Below are 20461 nucleotides of genomic sequence, written 5' to 3' on the forward strand. Positions count from 1 at the left end.
GGGACATCTTCTGACTCTAAGACACTTTCCCCTCCAAGACTGCCTCATGTGATTGGTTGTTTTCAACCCATTACTGCACACAAGATCACACACATTCAGAACTTGCACATATTCACTGACATGCTTATGCACACTTTAGCCCCCAGTCCTGACTGCATCTCAGGAGTTTTCTGAGGTCACTTCTTTCATTCACTCACTGTTTCCTGAGGCTTGATTCCCAGCATGCCCTCCAGACGTGGAACCTAGTATGATTGCCTCACCTGGGGGGTGGGAGTGCATGAGGATTGTGTGCACTGACCACACGATATGCATCCTGGCATCCAGGTTGTGTAGGAGTGCAGTTAACACTGCTGTCTGCCAGGCTCCGGAAAGCTCCTTCAGTCAGAGGAGCCAAGAGGCCATGTTCATGCAGCAGCGGCAGCTGCCTGGCTCTTAGTAACAACAGGCGCTGATTGCTGCATTAGCATACTGGGGAGCAGTGCGCTGCTGTTGGCTTGTACTGAGTAGATAGAGCCAAGTGTGAGCATCTCTTTCCAACTCCATATTCAGTGACTTCACGTTATAGCTTGAAATAAGCTATGTGGGAGAATTTACACAAGGAAATTAGCAAATACTTTAAATCAGGTCCGCATCGCCACCTTGGGAGCTGGTTTATCAGTGCACTGTGGTTGTTCAGATTGTGGAATGTACTAACATTCTTTTTAACTTGATGAAAAATGACTTTTTTTGTGGTTCACTTTATTAACCAGTAGGGAAACTGCTGGTCAGATGGGTCAGCCTGGGTGCAGGCAATAAAGAGACACATTGTCTGTAGGTTTTCTCGTAAATAAATATTGAACGTTTCAAACACTTTTCCTGCATTTATTTAGAGGCTGTACATTATTGAGATAAAAAACCTAAATTTTTAAAAAGAAAATTAAATGCGAGTAAAGCAGGAAGAAAGTGATGATTAAGAGGAGAACAATACGTTGAGAAATATATGGAGAGAGGAGTGTTGAAATCCCCAAATATAATTGAGGATTTCTCTATTTCTCCTTTTAGTTCCACCAGTTTTTATTTTGAAGTTCTATTCTTAGCTGCATTCACATTTAGTGTTGTTATATTTTCTTGGCAAACTAACTTCTTTATGTCCCTCTTTATCCCTGCTAATATTCCTTGTTTTGCAATCTACTTTGCCCAGTATTAATATAGCCACTTCAGCTTTCTTTTAATTAATGTTATATGTAATTTAAAAAAATTTATCTACTTTTTTTAATATTTAAAGAGCTTTTTTGGTAGTCAGCAAATAGTTAGGACTTCTTTTTTAATGCAATCTTTTCTCACTGTTGTGGCCTCTCCCGTTGCAGAGCACAGGCTCCGGACGCGCAGGCTCAGCGGCCATGGATCACGGGCCCAGCCGCTCCGCAGCAGGTGGGATCTTCCCGGACCGGGGCACGAACCCGTGTCCCCTGCATCGGCAGGCGGACTCTCAACCACTGCGCCACGAGGGAAGCCCTTAATCCAATCTTATAATCTCTCGTTTAAAAATGGTTTATTGAAATCATTTATATTTAATATAATAGTTTATACATTATATTAAAATCTAACATTTTTACTGGAATCTTTAGACACGTTATTACTGGTGACAGGACTCTCATGTGGGACAGGGCTGTGGGATTGATCTCAAGCTTCCAAAAAATGGAAAGATTGTCTAGAAACTTCCAGAACTATTGAGTGTATTTTGACATAATGATCGTTGAATGGGTATTGCCTATCACTATTATCAGAGTTCAAGAGCAGACCAAGAGTCCATCTGTCACAAGCAGATGAAAAATGACAAAAACACTAACCATTAGGCTGTGCAGTATATATTATTTATTAAAATAGAGGAAACAGGTAAGCAAACACCTTCCACACCTAACTATAGAAAAAAAAAATAACTGAAGGGAAGTTTAGATTCAGAGTTATTATAGAAGACAAGACATAGTGCAGTAGATACACCATAGAGGTCTACTGCCCACTGAGTACCAGTAATTATATAAATTGTAAATTTGAGAATTTAAAAACTAAATAATTGAATTCTTAAAAGGATCCATGTACCCCAATGTAGTTCATAATAAAGTTTAAACCAGTTTAAACCAGTCTGTAATAAAATTAGAAAAATTAGAATAATGCAATGATATTTTAAGAAATTGGATGAATTTAGTTAAAAATCTGACTTTTTTTCCTACTATGTCGTTTATACATCTTTCTTGGTGGTAAAATTTCTTCCACTTTTGAAATGATGGTGACAAAGAGAAATTGTTAATAGATAATGGTATTAATTAGCAAACTTTTGTAAGTAAAAAAAACTGTAAAAAATTTACTGATGTAGAAAGTCCAGGACTAGAAGAATCATAACAGAGGTCAATATAAAAGAAAAATAAATGCCAGGTTTTTTTTTTAACATCTTTATTGGCGTATAATTGCTTTACAATGGTGTGTTAGTTTCTGCTTTATAACAAAGTGAATCAGTTATACATATACATATGTTCCCATATCTCTTCCCTCTTGCGTCTCCCTCCCTCCCACCCTCCCTATCCCACCCCTCTAGGTGGTCACAAACCACCACGCTTATCTCCCTGTGCTATGCGGCTCCTTCCCACTAGCTATCTATTTAATGTTTGATAGTGTATATATGTCCATACCACTCTCTCTCTTTGTCACAGCTTACCCTTCTCCCTCCCCATATCCTCAAGTTCATTCTCTATGGCTATTGTATTTAGAGCTGTAATGAACATTGTGGTACATGACTTGTTTAGAATTATGGTTTTCTCAGGGTATATGCCCAGTAGTGGGATTGCTGGGTGGTATGGTAGTTCTATTTGTAGTTTGTTAAGGAACCTCCATACTGTTCTCCATAGTGGCTTTATCAATTTACATTCCCACCAACAGTGCAAGAGTGTTCCCTTTTCTCCACACTCTATCCAGCATTTATTGTTTGTAGATTTTTTGTTGATGGCCATTCTGACCTGTGTGAGATGATATCTCATTGTAGTTTTTTTTTTTTTTTGCGGTACGCGGGCCTCTCACTTGTGGCCTCTCCTGTTGCGGAGCACAGGCTCCGGATGCGCAGGTCCAGCGGCCACGGCTTACGGGCCTAGCCGCTCCACGGCATGTGGGATCCTCCTGGACCGGGGCACCAACCCGTGTTCCCTGCATCGGCAGGTGGACTCTCAACCACTGTGCCACCAGGGAAGCCCCATCATTGTAGTTTTGATTTGCATTTCTCTAATGATTAATGATGTTGAGTATTGTTTCATGTGTTTGTTGGCAATCTGTATCTTCTTTGGAGAAATGTCTATTTAGGTCTGCCATTTTTGGATTTTGTTGTTTGTTTTTTTGTTATTGAACTGCATGAGCTGCTAGTAAATTTTGGAGATTAATCCTTTGTCAGTTGCTTCATTTGCAAATATTTTCTCCCATTCTGAGGGTTGTCTTTTGGTCTTGCTTATGGTTTCCTTTGCTGTGCAAAAGCTGTTTTCTTTGCGGTACGTGGGCCTCTCACTGTTGTGGCCTCTCCCGTTGCGGAGCACATGCTCTGGACACGCAGGCTCATGGGCCTAGCCGCTCCGCGGCTCACGGGCCTAGCCGCTCCGCGGCATGTGGGATCTTCAAGGATCTTGCTGTGATTTAGGTCATAGAGTATTCTGCTATGACGTAAATCACAGCAGAACACTCTATGACATAAATGCTAGTTTTAAGCCACATAAAAGTTCATGGCAAGACAGAGGATCATACTGAAAACAAACTATATGAAGGACAAGTGTGTAGATGTTTCTGTGTATATGTTCTGTTTGTTTTAAGTTTTGATGTTTCGTTGATTTTGTTTACATATAATTAAAGCAATATTACTGTATTTGCAATTACAATTGAGAAAATTTCATGGTCAATGTTTGTCCCCATAGTCCTCATGTAATGTAAATTCTATTTATGTACTCTTATCTAAGAAAAATAAGAAGGTTTTTAATACAATAATGAACATACTATATGCTAAAAATTTGTGGGATATTGCTAAAGCTATGTAGAGAGGGAAATCTATAGCTTTAAAATGTTCATGTATGTGGGGATTCCCTGGTGGCACAGTGGTTGAGAATCTGCCTGCCAATGCAGTGGACAGGGGTTCGAGCCCTGGTGTGGGAAGGTCCCACATGCCACAGAGAAACTAGGCCCGTGTGTCACAACTACTAAGCCTCTACTCTAGAGCCTATGAGTCACAACTACTGAAGCCCGTGGGCCTAGATCCCGTGCTCTGAAACAAGAGAAGCCACCGCAATGAAAAGCCCGCGCATCCCACTGAAGAGTAGACCCCGCTCACTGAGACTAGAGAAAAAGCGCATGTGCAGCAACGAAGACCCAACGCAGCCAAAAATAAAAAAATAAACAAATATTTTAAATGCTCATGTATGAAATGAAGAAAGGCTAAAAATAAGAGAGGTAAACGTCATCTAACAATGTTAGAAAAAAGGCATATTAAAACTAACAAAGTAGAAATAAGACATTATATTACACGTTTAAAACGTGATATTATTGCATGTGAAGTTGTTTGAAAAATAAGTGAAAATAAAAACATTAATAAAGACCTTAAAGAAATGGAAACTAAACAAAAATTAATAAAGAAAATTTGTTTTTTGTAAAGACTTATCAAATTAATAAGTGAATGGTGAGACATCAAGAAAAAAGTGAAGACACAGACAATGGTGAAACAAAAAAGTAACACCACTATATACCTTACAGACGTTAAAAAGAAAAAGAAGACTTTACAAATAATTTTAGGGAAATACATTTGAAAATCTTAACAAAATAGGAAAAATAATAAAGCAAAAATACAAAAGCTAACTAAAAGAAATAGAAAATAAGAATTGTCCTTTAAGTCTTCAAGAAACAACCTATAATTTGTATACTTCCTATAAAGAGTTGAATCTTAGTTGATTCCATCAAATGTTTAATGACGGTATAATATGAAGGCTCTTGGATAAATAGGAAAACAGAGACTCCTGCCAAATTGATTTTGTGTTTAGTTTTTTTTTTTTTTTTTTTTTTTGCGGTACGTGAACCTCTCACTGTTGTGGCCTCTCCTGTTGCAGAGCACAGGCTCCGGACGCGCAGGCTCAGCGGCCATGGCTCATGGACCTAGCTACTCCGCGGCATGTGGGATCTTCCTGGACTGGGGCACGAACCCGTGTCCCCTGCATCAGCAGGTGGACGCTCAACCACTGTGCTACCAGGGAAGCCAGTGTTTAGTTTTTTAATTTAAATAAACTTTTAATTTTAGAACAGTTTTCTATCTATAGAAAAGTAATACAAAGATAGTACAGAGAGCTCCTGTATACTCCTCATCCAGTTTTCCTTATTGTTAACATCTTACAAGACCATGATGCCTTAGTCACAGTTAAGTACATTGTTATTAACTAAGCTCTGCCCTTATTATAGTAGTTTTTCTTTAACCTCCTTTTCCTGTTTTGGGAGATCATGCAGAATATCACATTACCTTTAGTTGTCATGTCTCTTTATCTTCCTCTGGTCTGTTACGGTTTCTCAGAAATTTCTTGTTTTTGATGAATTTGACAATTTGGAGGAGTATTGGTCAGATATTTTGCAGAATGCCACTCAGTTTGGGTTTTTCTCATTGTTAAACTGGGTTATGGGTTTTTGGGAGGAAGACGACAAAGGTGAAGTGCCATTTGTATCACATCACATGTTCATGCTATCTGTGTGATTTTTCCATAAAATCTAAAACATGATTTTATGAAGTTTACCCATTCTAAAGTCACCCTTTTACTCCTTTCCGTAGTCTACTCTTTGGAAGGAAGTCACTAAGCACAGCCCATATTCAAGGGAGAGGGAGGTGAAGCCCCACCTCCTTGGGGAAGAAGTATTTACATAAATTACTTGGAATTCTTCTGTACAGAAAATCTGTCTCTTCTTATCCATTTATTTATTTATTTATTTATTCATATCAGTATGGACTCATGGATGTTAGCTTCTACTTTGTATTATAATCCAATGTTATGTTATTTATCTTACTGCTCAAATTGTCCCCATTTTGGTCATTCAAAGCTCTTTCAAAGTGACTCCTATGTCCCATTAATATGCCCCATCCTTCTGATTTTTTTTTTAACATCTTCATTGGAGTATACTTGCTTTACAATGGTGTGTTAGCATCCTTCTGATTTTTAAAGCGTGTGCTTACTTTATGGCACTACGAGATACTTTAGGCTCATCTTGTATATTCCCCTGCCCCAGCCCTAGGACAGGAGATAAGAGGATAATTAAGAGAACACATACCATAAATTCATGATGGATACTACAGTGGTGAAATAATATAAGAAACAAAACTGAAAAATAAGTGTGAAAAGTAGTTGGAAAGAAAATTGTCATGTTAATCACATCCAAAAGGTATAATTTTAAGAATTAGGTTGAGTATATAAATGGATAGTCATTATGTTATCTTGCATATCAAGACAGCAACAAAATCTCATACAATACTGCAATTCAGACCAGTTCCTAGGTCCTTTACATTTCCTCCAAACACCTAAGGGCTCCAGTCACCTCAGTAAAGGATGTGTTACTAGTGGTAACACACTAAACAACGACAACAGCAAAGAAACAACTAAAAACTTTGTCTTAGAGTTACATATTTATGTCTGCCTCCACCTTATATGGTGAGCTCCATAATAGTGGAATGTTATTCTTCTCTATCTTCCCAGCTCACTGCTTTTACACAGGAGCTAAGGAAATTAGACTTCCCCATAGTTCAACTTTGGGTACTCTATTCTTTTTTTTTTTTTTTTTTTTTTTTTTGGGATCACAGGCGGACTCTCAACCACTGCGCCACCAGGGAAGCCCGGGTACTCTATTCTTAAACCAAAAAAATGCATGTATATTCTCCTAAAATGTCCTGTCTTTTCTAATTTCCTTCCATTTGTTGATTTCATCTTTTTCACTCAAATTACCTTCTCTACTAACACTCACCTGTTGAAATCCTACACATTTCACAAGGCACAACTTTAATCCTAAACTCACATATTTTTCTGAATATTCAGCTTCATATTTCCCTCTCCTGAATTACAGGTCTACTTTCCTGAGTTTCTCCTTCTAGTCTTCCATGTTATAGATTTTTTAGTGTACTGGTTGTATCCTCTTTTCAAGGGGAGGTTCTGAGTTGTCCTTATCAGTTCATCATATGATATATTGAATGTTCAACCTCTGGTTAAAGAACAATGAGTCAGAAAACTGGCAATGAGATTCATTAGACTGAGATCTAGGAACAAGAAGGGAGAGGAAGTGGACCTCTTCCCCTCAGTTTATTGGAATAGGTTGAGAAATAAACTAACAGAAAATTGTGCTTGATTGATGTAAACTTTTTTTGGAGTTTGTATAATTCTGTTCGTATGCATAATACTCTTGTGGAAAAGTAAATGCATGTCACTGGCTTTGGACGAGGTGTTCTGGTAAATTTTTAAGTGCTTCCAGTTCCATGATACTGAGGCAACAATATCTCCCATTTTCACATAGTACTTCATGTATTTCTGTTGTTTTGCATATTTTCCTGTAGAATCCTCGTATGTATTCACCCCAGCATTTCTTAAGTTGTTTGGTTACTGCGCACATAAAGAACAATAGGCCAAGGTCAGTGTTTGAAACAAAAGGCAACTTTAGTCATAGGGAAGACAGAGAATGTTTGTAGGGATAAAGTATATGGGAGACCCACAGAACATATACCAGTAATATTCCACAGAGGATTCTCCAACAGGGTGAACTTCAGTGTTTATGTCTAACTGATCACTCATATTTTATTCCTCTAAGGTTTTGGGTTTCCATCCTACATCTGATGGACTTCACCAAGAGCAACAGATCTTATTTGGGAAAATAAAGGAGCTGAATCCTTGATTTCAGGCCATGGAACTATGCTCCATCTGAGAACCTCAGAAAATCTGCCTCTATTTGAATGCTTCCAGAGTACTACTTCCCTACCACTGCTTGGAATACAATAATTTGTTACTAGGTATTTATGTCTGAATCAGACTCTGCTCTTGGGTTCATACTTGCTACCATGGTCAAGAATGACTTTTTTTTTGGTCCAGTCAGATATTTTTACCCTCAACTTTCTTCCTCCCTCATTACTTCTCAGTATTGTACATTTTTGTCAATGCATTTTGTCAATGCATATCTTCTTTTGGCTTCTATGTCATCACATAGAACCAGTCTTGGGTTTGTTTTATCCCTCTATGACCTCTCATTCTCTTTCTATCTCCAGAGGAAAGAATTTCTCCAGACCTCTGCTCACCTTGATATGTCTACTTTAGTGATCCTAAATATTTTCAATAATCTAAGAGTTCAGGATGTTCACATTTTGGCTTCGGGGCTTGTACTATCCTCTGGAATAAACCCCAGAGGATGAGACTGAGAACAAAGATGCAGCCTCCAACACCAGGTTCTAGAGATTCCTTTGATTCTTAGGAGTTTAAGGGGCTACAGGTAGACCATTATTATTCCTATAATATGGGGCAAATATAAGGGGTCTGATTTTGAAAGAGGAAAGGAAGCTAATTTTTAAGTTTTTAGTATGTGCCAAGCCCTGTGCTAGAAGTTTTACACGTTTTTGTCATTTAATAAATCCCCTATGAGCCAGGTGTCATTATCTCCACAAATGAGGAAATTAAGGCTCAGCCAGTCTTCACCTTTTATCCAAAGTCGATAAACTAGTAGATGTTGAAGGCATGTTTCTAAAACCTGAATCCAAAGTTTGTTCTCCTTCCACTGTTCACACACTGTAGTAAAATAGATGAAAATATATCTACAGTATGAGATTGGAAGAAAATATGGCTGGGTGCCAGAGTAAAATCTGTATCCAAAGAAATAAGGGCATCCCCAGATATTGGTCTTATGTCTTTCTGTAATGAGTCCTTCTCAGAGGAAATTATGACTTATTCCAGCTCTATGAATACTCCTTTTTTAAAAACAGTAGCACAGTAGAAGGCTCAGGAAGAGGGAATTTCTGATGACATTGGATGGACTTCAGCCATCCTTAGGGCCCTATCTCTTCCTACTGTGAATTATAAAATTCTCTTGCGTTCTTGAAAGTACTCCATCCATTGTTGATTTGAGTGAGCCCCTGGAAGGCAGCTACGCTCACCTCTATATAACCAGCGTGGTCTGAGTCAGCCCTTGGAAATCTCTGGATTACCTGTGAAGTTCTGGAACAGCAGAATTGCAAGGATCAGGAGGAACCTCATGGCCAGGCTCCCAAGAGGAGGTGACAGCCAAGGCTCTTGGTCCACTATGTCATCTCCCTCAGAGACTTAGATTCTTATGCACTGAACCAGAACAGATGCTATAATACGAAGCGTGCCCCTAAACTTCTGAACTGTGGACTTTTTATCACGTGGGCAGGCACAGGAAATTTGTTTACCCACTTTACCCACACATGGAATTCAGAGACACAGTGTGTTCCATCCCATCACACCTGATGCCATTCTGTAGGCTGTAGACTGCTGGTGAGAAAACTCTGTGCTTTCTCTACTTTGGCTGTCTGCCCAGATAGACCAAGGTAGACAGGTACTCACTTCTAGGAATGAATAAGGAAATAGAATAAATGAAGCCTATTCCATTGACTGCATTCAGCTAAGTCTAGGTCTCTAGGTATTGGGTCTATCACTTCAGCCAGTCCAAATGGTAGCTGATTTTTATTCTTATATCCTAGCTAAATTTACAGACAAGCAATATACAATGATGGAAGATTAAAAGGATGACTACAATCAAATTTTCATTTAGAAATAGCAAAAAGGGGAGAAAATACAGAAATAACATAGCATAAAGCATCATCCTGATGGACCAAAATAGCAATGATTTATTTCCTGCCAGTGTAGAGAATTCTTTAGTTAGTTTGTATCTCTCTGGTCTGCTCTCTGGGAAGATTTGCTTGTCCATTGATTTCAGTGGACATATCTTGGAGGAGGTTGGGAGAAAATTCTTCTGGGGATTGTTCTACTTTGACAACACATTTCTTATTAATGCAGGTTTAGGAAACTATGTGAATGATTTTGTTACTCAGGCTTTGATTTCTATGGCATTATACCCCTTTTGAAAGATTATCGGAAGATTAATAGACTTTCCTTTGAATTGCTTTCCGTCATTTTCATGTCTAAGACCAATCCAGAAATCCGTTTGAATCAAGGCAGTTCATTTTAGATCCAAACCAGGATACTAATATCATCTATGGAATAAGGTTTTGGAGATTATACTGTCTCTATCATCTTAGTTTAACAACCTCTCACTCTGGCTCTGGCTGTGAGCAGTTCAATACAATAGCCTCTGGACAGTGTAGATGAACTAGTTGAGATTGATTACCATAAATTTACATAGTATCAATGTATTTTTTGTGTAATGCCACCAGCAACACTTGTCTATCTAAATACAGAAATGTACACAACAGATAGTCATGTCAATACAGGTTTGTGGTGTGCCCAAGGACTTAAATGACTAAAAGAAGAGGAACAAAAGAGTTCTAGTTATTGAAGTAAATCATGGACTCTATTCTAGATAGGATGAGAACTACAAAGAGGGTAGGGCTGAAAAATTGATCTTTGAGTTTTGAAGATGAAAGAGTTTATTTATATTAACAAAATGTATTGCCTCTACAATGAGGAGAACATTCTATATCTAACCTGCACTGTCTTCTTCACCAACTCTTTGATTAGAAAACTCACATTCCTTTGTCCCACAGATAACATTAAAAGAACATCTTAGAAAAAATTGTGTCTATTTGCTCCCACTTCAGTAATGTGTGTGTGTTTGCATGTGTGCATGCATATGTATATGTGTATGTCTATTCTATCCCCTGCTGCCATAGAGTCTATGAGCCTGGAAAATCTCCTAGATTGATCCCATAAAGTAGGGAGTAGGTGTTTTCATGAGTTAGATGGATGAATAAAGAACATGATGTTTCTTAAAGAGGAAGAAATCACTAATCAGTACTTATTGCTAAATCTAAGGACCTCAAAGTCCACCGGGAGTTTTAAAAGTACAGATTGTTTTAGTATACTACTTATAAAAGGATGTAAGTGTGATAAATTTCTGGATAACTCACCCACCAGGCTCTATTGAGTTGAGGAGTTGAGAGCAAATTATTTATTTAAGTGGGTCAGCCAGGAAGCATGTTTATTTGAAAGTCTTTTGTTTTATTTTCCTTTTTATGTCAACTAAAAACAGTATTTAAAAATAGTTTTATCATATAACTTGTTAACACTATTAACAAGAATCTGGAAATACAAAACAAAAGAGAAGGAACAAAATAACGAGTAGCCTTACTACTATCTAAAGAAAACATCTGGGAACACGTTGTATACTATTCTAAATTTTTTCTTTAGCTGAATTAAAATTGCTTTATTGTTTATCCCAGATATCCGCTTATGGGATTTTCCTGATTAATAGGAAGGTTGGAGTAAAACTGTCTCAAACTTCCACCAATTGCATGACTTTTGAAAGCCTAGGGTCTTTCAAACCTTTGCTAATTTCAGAGATGTTTACATTGTCAGGGATACACTGGCCTTCAGAATTCTGTCTTCATAGGTTAACTCTGATTTGCACAATATCCACCCTCCCTCATGCAAAACTCTCCTTTAACTTCTAACAAAAATCAAATCATATATTAAGCATTTTGAAATTTAGCAGAATTTTTTTTTTAATTTTTTTAAAAATTAATTAATTAATTAATTTATTTATTTTTGGCTGTGTTGGGTCTTCGCTTCTGTGCGTGGGCTTTCTCTAGTTGCGGCGAGCGGGGGCCACTCTTCATCGCGGTGCGCGGGCCTCTCACTGTTGCGGCCTCTCTTGTTGCGGAGCACAAGCTCCAGACGCGCAGGCTCAGTAGTTGTGGCTCACGGGCCTAGTTGCTCCGCAGCATGTGGGATCTTCCCCGACCAGGGCTCGAACCCGTGTCCCCTGCATTGGCAGGCAGATTCTCAACCACTGCACCACCAGGGAAGCCCCCTAGCAGAATTTATACAAGACTTTAAGAAGCAGGGCTACTGAGAAGGTGATCACTTGGCAGTAACACAAATAACTTTCAATAGGACCAGAAGACATCATTGAACTATTTTTTTAACCTGACAGCTTTATTGTTATTTTTTAATTTAAAAAAATTTATGAAGCTCTTCCTTCTTTCCTTCCTTCCTCCATCCTTCCTTCCTTCCTTCTTTCATTCCTTCCCTCCTCCTCCCTCCCTCTTCCTTCCTTCCTTCCTCTTTCTTTCTTTCTTTCTTTCCCTTCTTTCTTATTGAAGTATAATTGACTTACAATATTATATTAGTTTCAGGTGTACAACATAGTGATTTGATATTTTTGTACATTACAAAATGATCACTGTGATAAGTTTAGTTACCATTTGGCACCAAAGTTATTACCATATTATTCTCTAGTCTCTACATTACATCCCTGTGACTTACTTATTTTATAATTGGAAGTCTGTACCTCTTTTTTTGTGTGTGTGTGGTATGCGGGCCTCACTGCTGTGGCCTCTCCCACTGCGGAGCACAGGCTCCGGACGTGCAGGCTCAGCAGCCATGGCTCACGGGCCCAGGCACTCCGCGGCATGTGGGATCTCCCTGGACTGGGGCACGAACCCGCGTCCCCTGCATCGGCAGGTGGACTCTCAACCACTGCACCACCAGGGAAGCCCGGAAGTTTGTACCTCTTAATCTCCCTCACCGATTTCACTAATCACCTCAACTCTCTCCCCCTCTGGCAACCAATAGTTTGTTCTTTGTATCTGCGTTTGTTTCTGTTTTGTTAGGTTTGTTCATTTGTTTTGTTTTTTAGATTCCACATATGAGCAAAATCATAGGTATTTGTCTTTCTCTGTCTGATTTATTTCACTTAGCGTAATACCCTCTAGGCCCATCTGGCTTGTTGCAAATGGTAAGATTTCATTCCTTATTATGGCTGAGTAATATTCCTTTGTATAGATATACCACATCTTCTTTATCCATCGATTTATTAATAAACACTTAAGTTGCTTCTATATCTTGGCTATTGTAAATAATTTTGCAAATAATGAAAATAGGGGTGCATATATCTTTTTGAATTAGTGGTTTTTTTCCTTTTAAAAATGCCCAGAAGTGGAATTGCTGGATTGTATGGTAGTTCTATTTTTAATTTTTGAGGAATCTCCATACTGTTTTCCATAGTGGCTACACAAATTTATATTCCCACCAATAGGAAACAAGGGTTCCCTTTACTCCATATCTTAGCCGACATTCATTATTGTCTATTTGATAATACCCTTTCTGACATCTGGTGTCTTATTGTGGTTTCGATTTGCATTTCCCTGATGATAGCGTTGTTAAGCGTATTTTCCTGTGTCTGTTGGCCATCTGTATGTTTTCTTTGGGAAAGTGTCTATTCAGGTCCTCTGCTCAATTTTTAATCAGTTTTTTTTTTTTTTTTGGTTGAGTTGTATGAGTTCTTTATATATTTTGAAAGTTAATCCCTTATTGGATATATGATTTGTAAATATCTTATCCAATCGGGTAGGTTGTCCTTTTGTTTTGTTGATAGTTTCCTTTGCAGTGCAGGAGATTTTTAGTTTGATGTAGTCCCATTTGTTTATTTTTACTTTTGTTTCCCTTGCCTGAGGAGATATATCCAGAAATTATTGCTAAGACCAATGCCAAAGAGAGTACCGCCTATGTTTTCTTCTAGGAGTTTCATAGTTTCAGGTTTACATTCAAGCCTTCATTTTGAGTACATTTTTAAAATATGGTGTGAGATAGCGTTTCTATAGTTTCATTCTTTTATGACTGTCCAGTTTTCCAAACACCATTTGTTGAAGAGACTATTCTTGCTCCATAGTATGTTCTGTGCTCCTTTGTCATAAATAAATTGTCCATATATTTGTGGATTTATTTATGGGATAACAACTCGGTTCCATTGACCTAGGCATCTGTATTTCTCTCTGCCAATACCATGCTGGTTTTTTTGTTACTTTTTTTTTTTGCGGTATGTGGGCCTCTCACTGTTGCGGCCTCTCCCGTTGCAGAGCACAGCCTCCAGATGCGCAGGCTCAGCGGCCATGGCTCACGGGCCCAGCTGCTCTGCGGCATGTGGGATCTTCCCAGACAGGGGCACAAACCTGCGTCCCCTGCATCAGCAGGCGGACTCTCAACCACTGCGCCACCAGGGAAGCTCTAACATGCTGTTTTGATTACTATAACTTTGTAATATAGGAGTTTTAAATCAGGAAGTGGGATACCATCAGCTTTGTTCTTTTTTCTCAGGATTGCTTTGGCTTTGGGGGACTACTGTGGTTCCATATACATTCTAGAATTTTTTGTTCTATTTTTGTGAAAAAAGTCCTTGGGATTTTGATAGGGATTTCATTGACTCTGTAGATTGCTTTAGGTAATATGGACATTTTTATCCTGTTAACTCTTCGCATCCATGTGCATGGAATATATTTTCATTTATTTTTGTCCTCTTAATTTCTTTCAACAATATCTTTTCATTTGTTTTTGTCCTCTTAATTTCTTTCAACAATATCTTTTTTTTAGGTTCCAATTTTGTTTTTATTTTTATTTTTTAAACATCTTTATTGGAATATAGTTGGTTTACAATGATGTGTTAGTTTCTGCTGTATAACAAAGTGAATCAGCTATACATATACATATATTCCAATTTCTCCTCCCTCTTGCATCTCCCTCCCACCCTCCCTATCACACCCCTCTAGGTGGACAAAAAGCACCAAGCTGATCTCCCTGTGCTATGCAGCTACTTCCCACTAGCTATCTATTTTACATTTGGTAGTGTATATATGTCCATGCCACTCTCTCACTTCGTCCCAGCTTACCTTTACCCCTCCCTGTGTCCTCAAGCCTGTTCTTACATGTGCGTCTTTATTCCTGCCCTGCCCCTAGGTTCTTCATGAGCTTTTTATTTATTTTTTTAGATTCCATATATATGTGTTAGCATATGGTATTTGTTTTTCTCTTTCTGACTTACTTCACTCTGTATGACAGACTCTAGGTCCATCCACCTCACTACAAATAATTCAATTTCATATCTTTTTATGGCTGAGTAATATTCCATTGCATATATGTGCCACATCTTCTTTATCCATTCATCTGTTGATGGATACTTAGGTTGCTTCCATATCCTGGCTATTGTAAATAGAGCTGCAATGAATATTGTGGTACATGATTCTTTTTGAATTATGGTGTTCTTAGGGTATATGTCCAGTAGTGGGATTGCTGGATCATATGGTAATTCTGTTTTTAGGTTTTTAAGGAACTTCCATACTGTTCTCCATAGTGGCTGTATAAATTGACATTCCCACCAACAGTGCAAGAGTGTTCCCTTTTCTCCACACCCTCTCCAGCATTTATTGTTTGTAGATTTTAAAATTTATTTATTTTTGGTTGCATTGGGTCTTTGCTGCTGCATGCAGGCTCCCTCCAGTTGCAGCAAGCGGGGGCAGTGCAACAGGCTTCTCATTGCAGTGGCATCTCCCGCCTCAGAGTGTGGGCTCTAGGCATGCAGGCTCAGCAGTCATGGCCCACGGGCTCAGTAGTTGTGGCTCGCGGGCTCCAGAGTGCAGGCTCAGTAGCTGTGGCACACGGGTCCAGCTGCTCTGCGGCATGTGGGATCCTCCCGGACCAGGGCTTGAACCCATGTCCCCTGCACTGGCAGGTGGATTCTTAACCACTGCGCCACCAGGGAAGTCCTGTAGATTTTTTGATGATGGCCATTCTGACTGGTGTGAGATGATATCTCATTGTAGTTTTGACTTGCTTTTCTCTAATGATTAATGATGTTGAGCATTCTTTCATGTGTTTATTGGCAATCTGTATATCTTCTTTGGAGAAATGTCTATTTAGGTCTTCTGCCCATTTGTGGATTGGGTTGTTTGTTTTTTTGATATTGAGCTGTATGACCTTCTTGTAAATTTTGGAGATTAATCCTTTGTCAGTTGCTTCATTTGCAAATATTTTCTCCCTTTCTGAGGATTGTCTTTTCGTCTTGTTTATGGTTTCCTTTCCTGTGCAAAAGCTTTTAAGTTTCATTAGGTCCCATTTGTTTATTTTTGTTTTTATTTCCATTTCTCTAGGAGGTGGGTCAAAAAGGATCTTGCTGTGATTTATGTCATAGAGTGTTCTGCTTATATTTTCCTCTAAGAGTTTTATAGTGTCTGACCTTACATTTAGGTTTTTAATCCATTTTGAATTTATTTTTGTGTATGGTGTTAGGGAGTATTCTAATTTCATTCTTTTACATGTAGCTGTCCAGTTTTCCCAGCACCACTTTTTGAAGAGGCTGTCTTTTCTCCATTGTATATGGTTGCCTCCTTTATGAAAAATAAGGTGACCATATGTGCATGGGTTTATCTCTGGGCCTTCTAACCTGTTCCATTGATCTATATTTCTGTTTTTGTGCCAGTACCATACTGTCTTGATTACTGTAGCTTTGTAGTATTGTCTGAAGTCCAGGAGCCTGATTCCTCCAGATACATTTTTCTTTCTCAAGATTGCTTTGGCTATTCAGGGTCTTTTGTGTTTCCATACAAATTGTAATATTTTTTTGTTCTAATTCTGTGAAAAATGCAATTGGTAATTTGATAAGGATTGCTTTGAATCTGTAGATTGCTTTGAATAGTATAGTCATTTTCACAATGTTGAATCCTCCAATCCAAGAACATTTTATATCCCTCCACCTGTTTGTATCATCTTTAATTTCTTTCATCAGTGTCTTATAGTTTTCTGAGTGCAAAAACTGAGTGCAAAAACTTTTACTTCCTTCGGTAGGTTTATTCCTAGGTATTTTATTCTTTTTGTTGCAATAGTAAATGGGAGTGTTTCCATAATTTCTCTTTCAGACTTTTCATCATTAGTGTATAGGAATGCAAAAGTTTTCTGTGCACTAATTTTGTATCTTCCTACTTTACCAAAGTAAAGTGTATGATCTTTTTTTTTTTCCTTTTTTTGCCGTATGCGGGTCTCTCACTGTTGTGGCCTCTCCCATTGCAGAGCACAGGCTCGGGACATGCAGGCTCAGTGGCCATGGCTCACAGGCCCAGCCGCTCTGCGGTAGGTGTGATCTTCCTGGACCAGAGCACGAACCTGCATCCCCTACATCTGCAGGTGGACTCTCAACCACTGCACCACCAGGGGAGCCCAGTGTATGATCTTTTTTTTTTCCTTTTTTTGCCGTATGCGGGTCTCTCACTGTTGTGGCCTCTCCCATTGCAGAGCACAGGCTCGGGACATGCAGGCTCAGTGGCCATGGCTCACAGGCCCAGCCGCTCTGCGGTAGGTGTGATCTTCCTGGACCAGAGCACGAACCTGCATCCCCTGCATCGGCAGGTGGACTCTCAACCACTGCACCACCAGGGAAGCCCAGTGTATGATCTTTTTAACATGTTGTTGGATTCGGTTTGCTTCTATTCGTTTGCTTCACGGGCTAGACCCGTGAGCCATGGCCACTGAGCCTGCACGTTTGGAGCCTGTGCTCCACAATGGGAGAGGCCACAACAGTGAGAGACCCGTGTACCGCAAAAAAAAAAAAAAAGATTTTTGCTTCTATTTTCATCAGTGATATTGGTCTGTAATTTTCTTTTTTTGTAATGTCTTTGTCTGGTTTTGGTATCTGGGTGATGGTAGCCTCATAGAATGCACTTGGGAGTGTTCCTTCCTCTGCAATTTTTTGGAATAGTTTCAGAAGGATAGGTGTTAACTTTTTAAATGTTTGATAGAATTTGCCTGTGAAGCCATCTGTTCCTGGACTTTTGTTTGTTGGAAGTTTCTTAATTACAGTTTTAATTTCAGTTCTTGTGAATTGTCTGTTCATATTTTCTATTTCTTCCCAGTTCAGTCTTGGAAGATTGTATCTTTCTAAGTATTTGTCCATTTTCTAGGTGGTCCATTTTATTAGTGAATATTTGCTTGCAATAGTCTCTTATGGTCCATTGAATTTCTGTTTTGTCAGTTGTAACTTCTCCTTTTTCATTTCTAATTTTATTGAATTGAGTCCTCTTCCTTTTTTTTCTTGATGAGTCTGGCTAAAGGTTTATCAATTTTGTTTATCTTCTCAAAGAACCAACTTTTAATTTCATTGTTTTTTGCTAATGCTTTCTTCATCTCTATTTCATTTATTTCTGCTCTGATCTTTATGATTTCTTTCCTTCTAATAACTTTGGGTTTTGTTTGTTTTTGTTTCTCTAGTTGCTTTAGGTATAAGGTTAGGTTGTTTATTTGAAATTTTTCTTGTTTCCTGAGGCAAGATTTTATAGCTATAAACTTCCCTCTTAGAACTGCTTTTGTTGCATCCCATAGATTTTGGATCATTGTGTTCTCATTTTGTTTGTCTCTATGTATTTTTTGATTTCTTCTGTGTTCCATTGGTTGTTTAGTAACATATTTTGTAGCCTCCATGTGTTTGTTTTTTTACATAGTTTTTTTCCTTTAATTGTTTTTTAATGTCATATCATTGTTGTTGGAAAAGATGTTTGATAGTAATTAAGTTTTCTTAAATTTACAAAGACTTGATTAGTGGCCCAAGATGTGATCTATTTTGGAGAATGTTCCATGCACACTTGAGAAGAATGTGTATTCTGCTGCTTTCAGAGGGAATGTCCTATAAATATCAATTAAGTCTATCTGGCTAATGTGTCATTTAAGACTTGTGTTTCTTTATTGCTTTTCTGTCTGGATGATCTATCCGTTGGTGTAACTGGGGGGGTTAAGGTCCCCCACTATTATTGTGTTACTGTCAATTTTCCCTTTATAGCTGTTAGCATCTAGTGTGTCAAAATTTAGTAAAATATCAAGTAATCGTACTTCACTTGTCTGTACATGTATTATACTTCAACAAAGAATTAAAAGTGAGTGTGAATTCATGAATTTTTGTATCAACAAAAAATGAGAGAATTCATTACCTGTGACCCTGCATAAAAAGAAATATTTAAGGGAATTCTTTAGGTAGTAAGAAATAGAGAAAAAAGAGACATAGAAATGCAGGAAAGAATAAGAATACTGTGTTAATAAATATAGAATGTACAAGAATACTAGTGTTTAAGTATATTAAACTTACAATATAGAATAACAATAAGACTACAATTAAGGTGTCCTAATGTTGTTTTATATGGGAAGGTGTAAAGGTATTTTATCAGTTGCTTATAAGTCATGGATACATGTTATACTCACAGGGTAAATATTTAAAGAATACTAAAAGGTTATATAACTAATTAGTTAATACAAGGGAAAATGGAAAAATATCTTAAAAGAGCAATCTAAAAGAAGTAAGAAGATAAGAGGAATAAAAACAAGTAAGTCAAATAGAAAAAACCAGTAGTATAGTAGTTATAAATCAACTGTATCAATTCTTACATCAAAGGTAAGTAGAATAAATATTCCTATAAAGAGGCTATGTCTATAAGGTTGAATAAAGACAAAACTCTATACTGCTTAAGAGACATACCTTAAAGAAAACTTTGAAAGTAAAACAAAAGAAAAGAATACTCTGGTGTATCTATGTTAATGCCAGAACAAAGTACACTTTAAGCCACAAAACATTATTTGTGATAAAAAGAGGAAAAAAGCATTAATATAAATGGGGAAAATAAACTAGACTCTATCACAATTTAAAGTCCATATGTATCTAACAATATGGCTGTAAAATATCTATAGAAAACCCCACAAGAACCAAAAGGAGAAGTAGAAAATTCAAAATTATAATGAGTTTTTAGTACATCTCTCTACAGTTGATAGAATAATTAAGGTAGAAAAGCACAGTAGATCTGAACAATGTGATTAAGAAACTTTACCTAACCGGCATATAAAACACTCAGTAATGATATAATTAATCTTTTATTGAAGGACATATGGTACATTATCAAGTGACCATATGCTTGGCCATATATTAAGCCAATCTCAACAATTTCCAGTGATTAAAATTAAATAAAAAGCGGGCTTCCCTGGTGGCACAGTGTGAGAGTCCACCTGCCGATGCAGGGGACACAGGTTCATGCCCCGGTCTGGGAAGATCCCACATACTGTGGAGCGGCTAGGCCCGTGAGCCATGGCCACTGAGCTTGCATGTCTGGAGCCTGTGCTCCACAATGGGAGAGGCAGCTAAGTGGTTTAAAGGATGTACATCATCTGTGTATTCTCTGTCAAAATGGAATGATGTTTGAAATAAAAAAATAACTAGAAAATACCCATTACCTGGAAATGAAAAATTTATTTCTACATAATTCATGTGCTAAAGAATTTACAATTGATAAAAGAAACATTTTGTACTGAGTACTAATGAATCCACAACACATAAAAACTTGCAGAACACAGCTAAAAGAGTACCTTAGAGGGAAATTAAAAGCTTTTATTAAATGCAAATCCTGAAGAAAAGGTGGAAAAATCAATAATCTGAGTTTCCTTTTCAAGGGGCCAGAAAA

General features: G+C 37.9%; 1 protein-coding gene across 1 annotated transcript; it reads right to left on the minus strand.

Moving 5' to 3' along the window:
* Positions 1-432: 432 nt before the first annotated feature.
* Positions 433-9257, minus strand: LOC112398476 (beta-defensin 127). Its single transcript, XM_024743053.1, is given in 4 exon segments — positions 433-576; positions 7451-7482; positions 7485-7622; positions 9209-9257. Coding segments are annotated over 4 exon segments (363 nt in total).
* Positions 9258-20461: the final 11204 nt, after the last annotated feature.

This window comes from Neophocaena asiaeorientalis, unplaced genomic scaffold (assembly GCF_003031525.2).
Source record: "Neophocaena asiaeorientalis asiaeorientalis breed wild unplaced genomic scaffold, Neophocaena_asiaeorientalis_V1.1 scaffold82, whole genome shotgun sequence".
NCBI classification, from domain to species: Eukaryota; Metazoa; Chordata; class Mammalia; order Artiodactyla; family Phocoenidae; genus Neophocaena; species Neophocaena asiaeorientalis.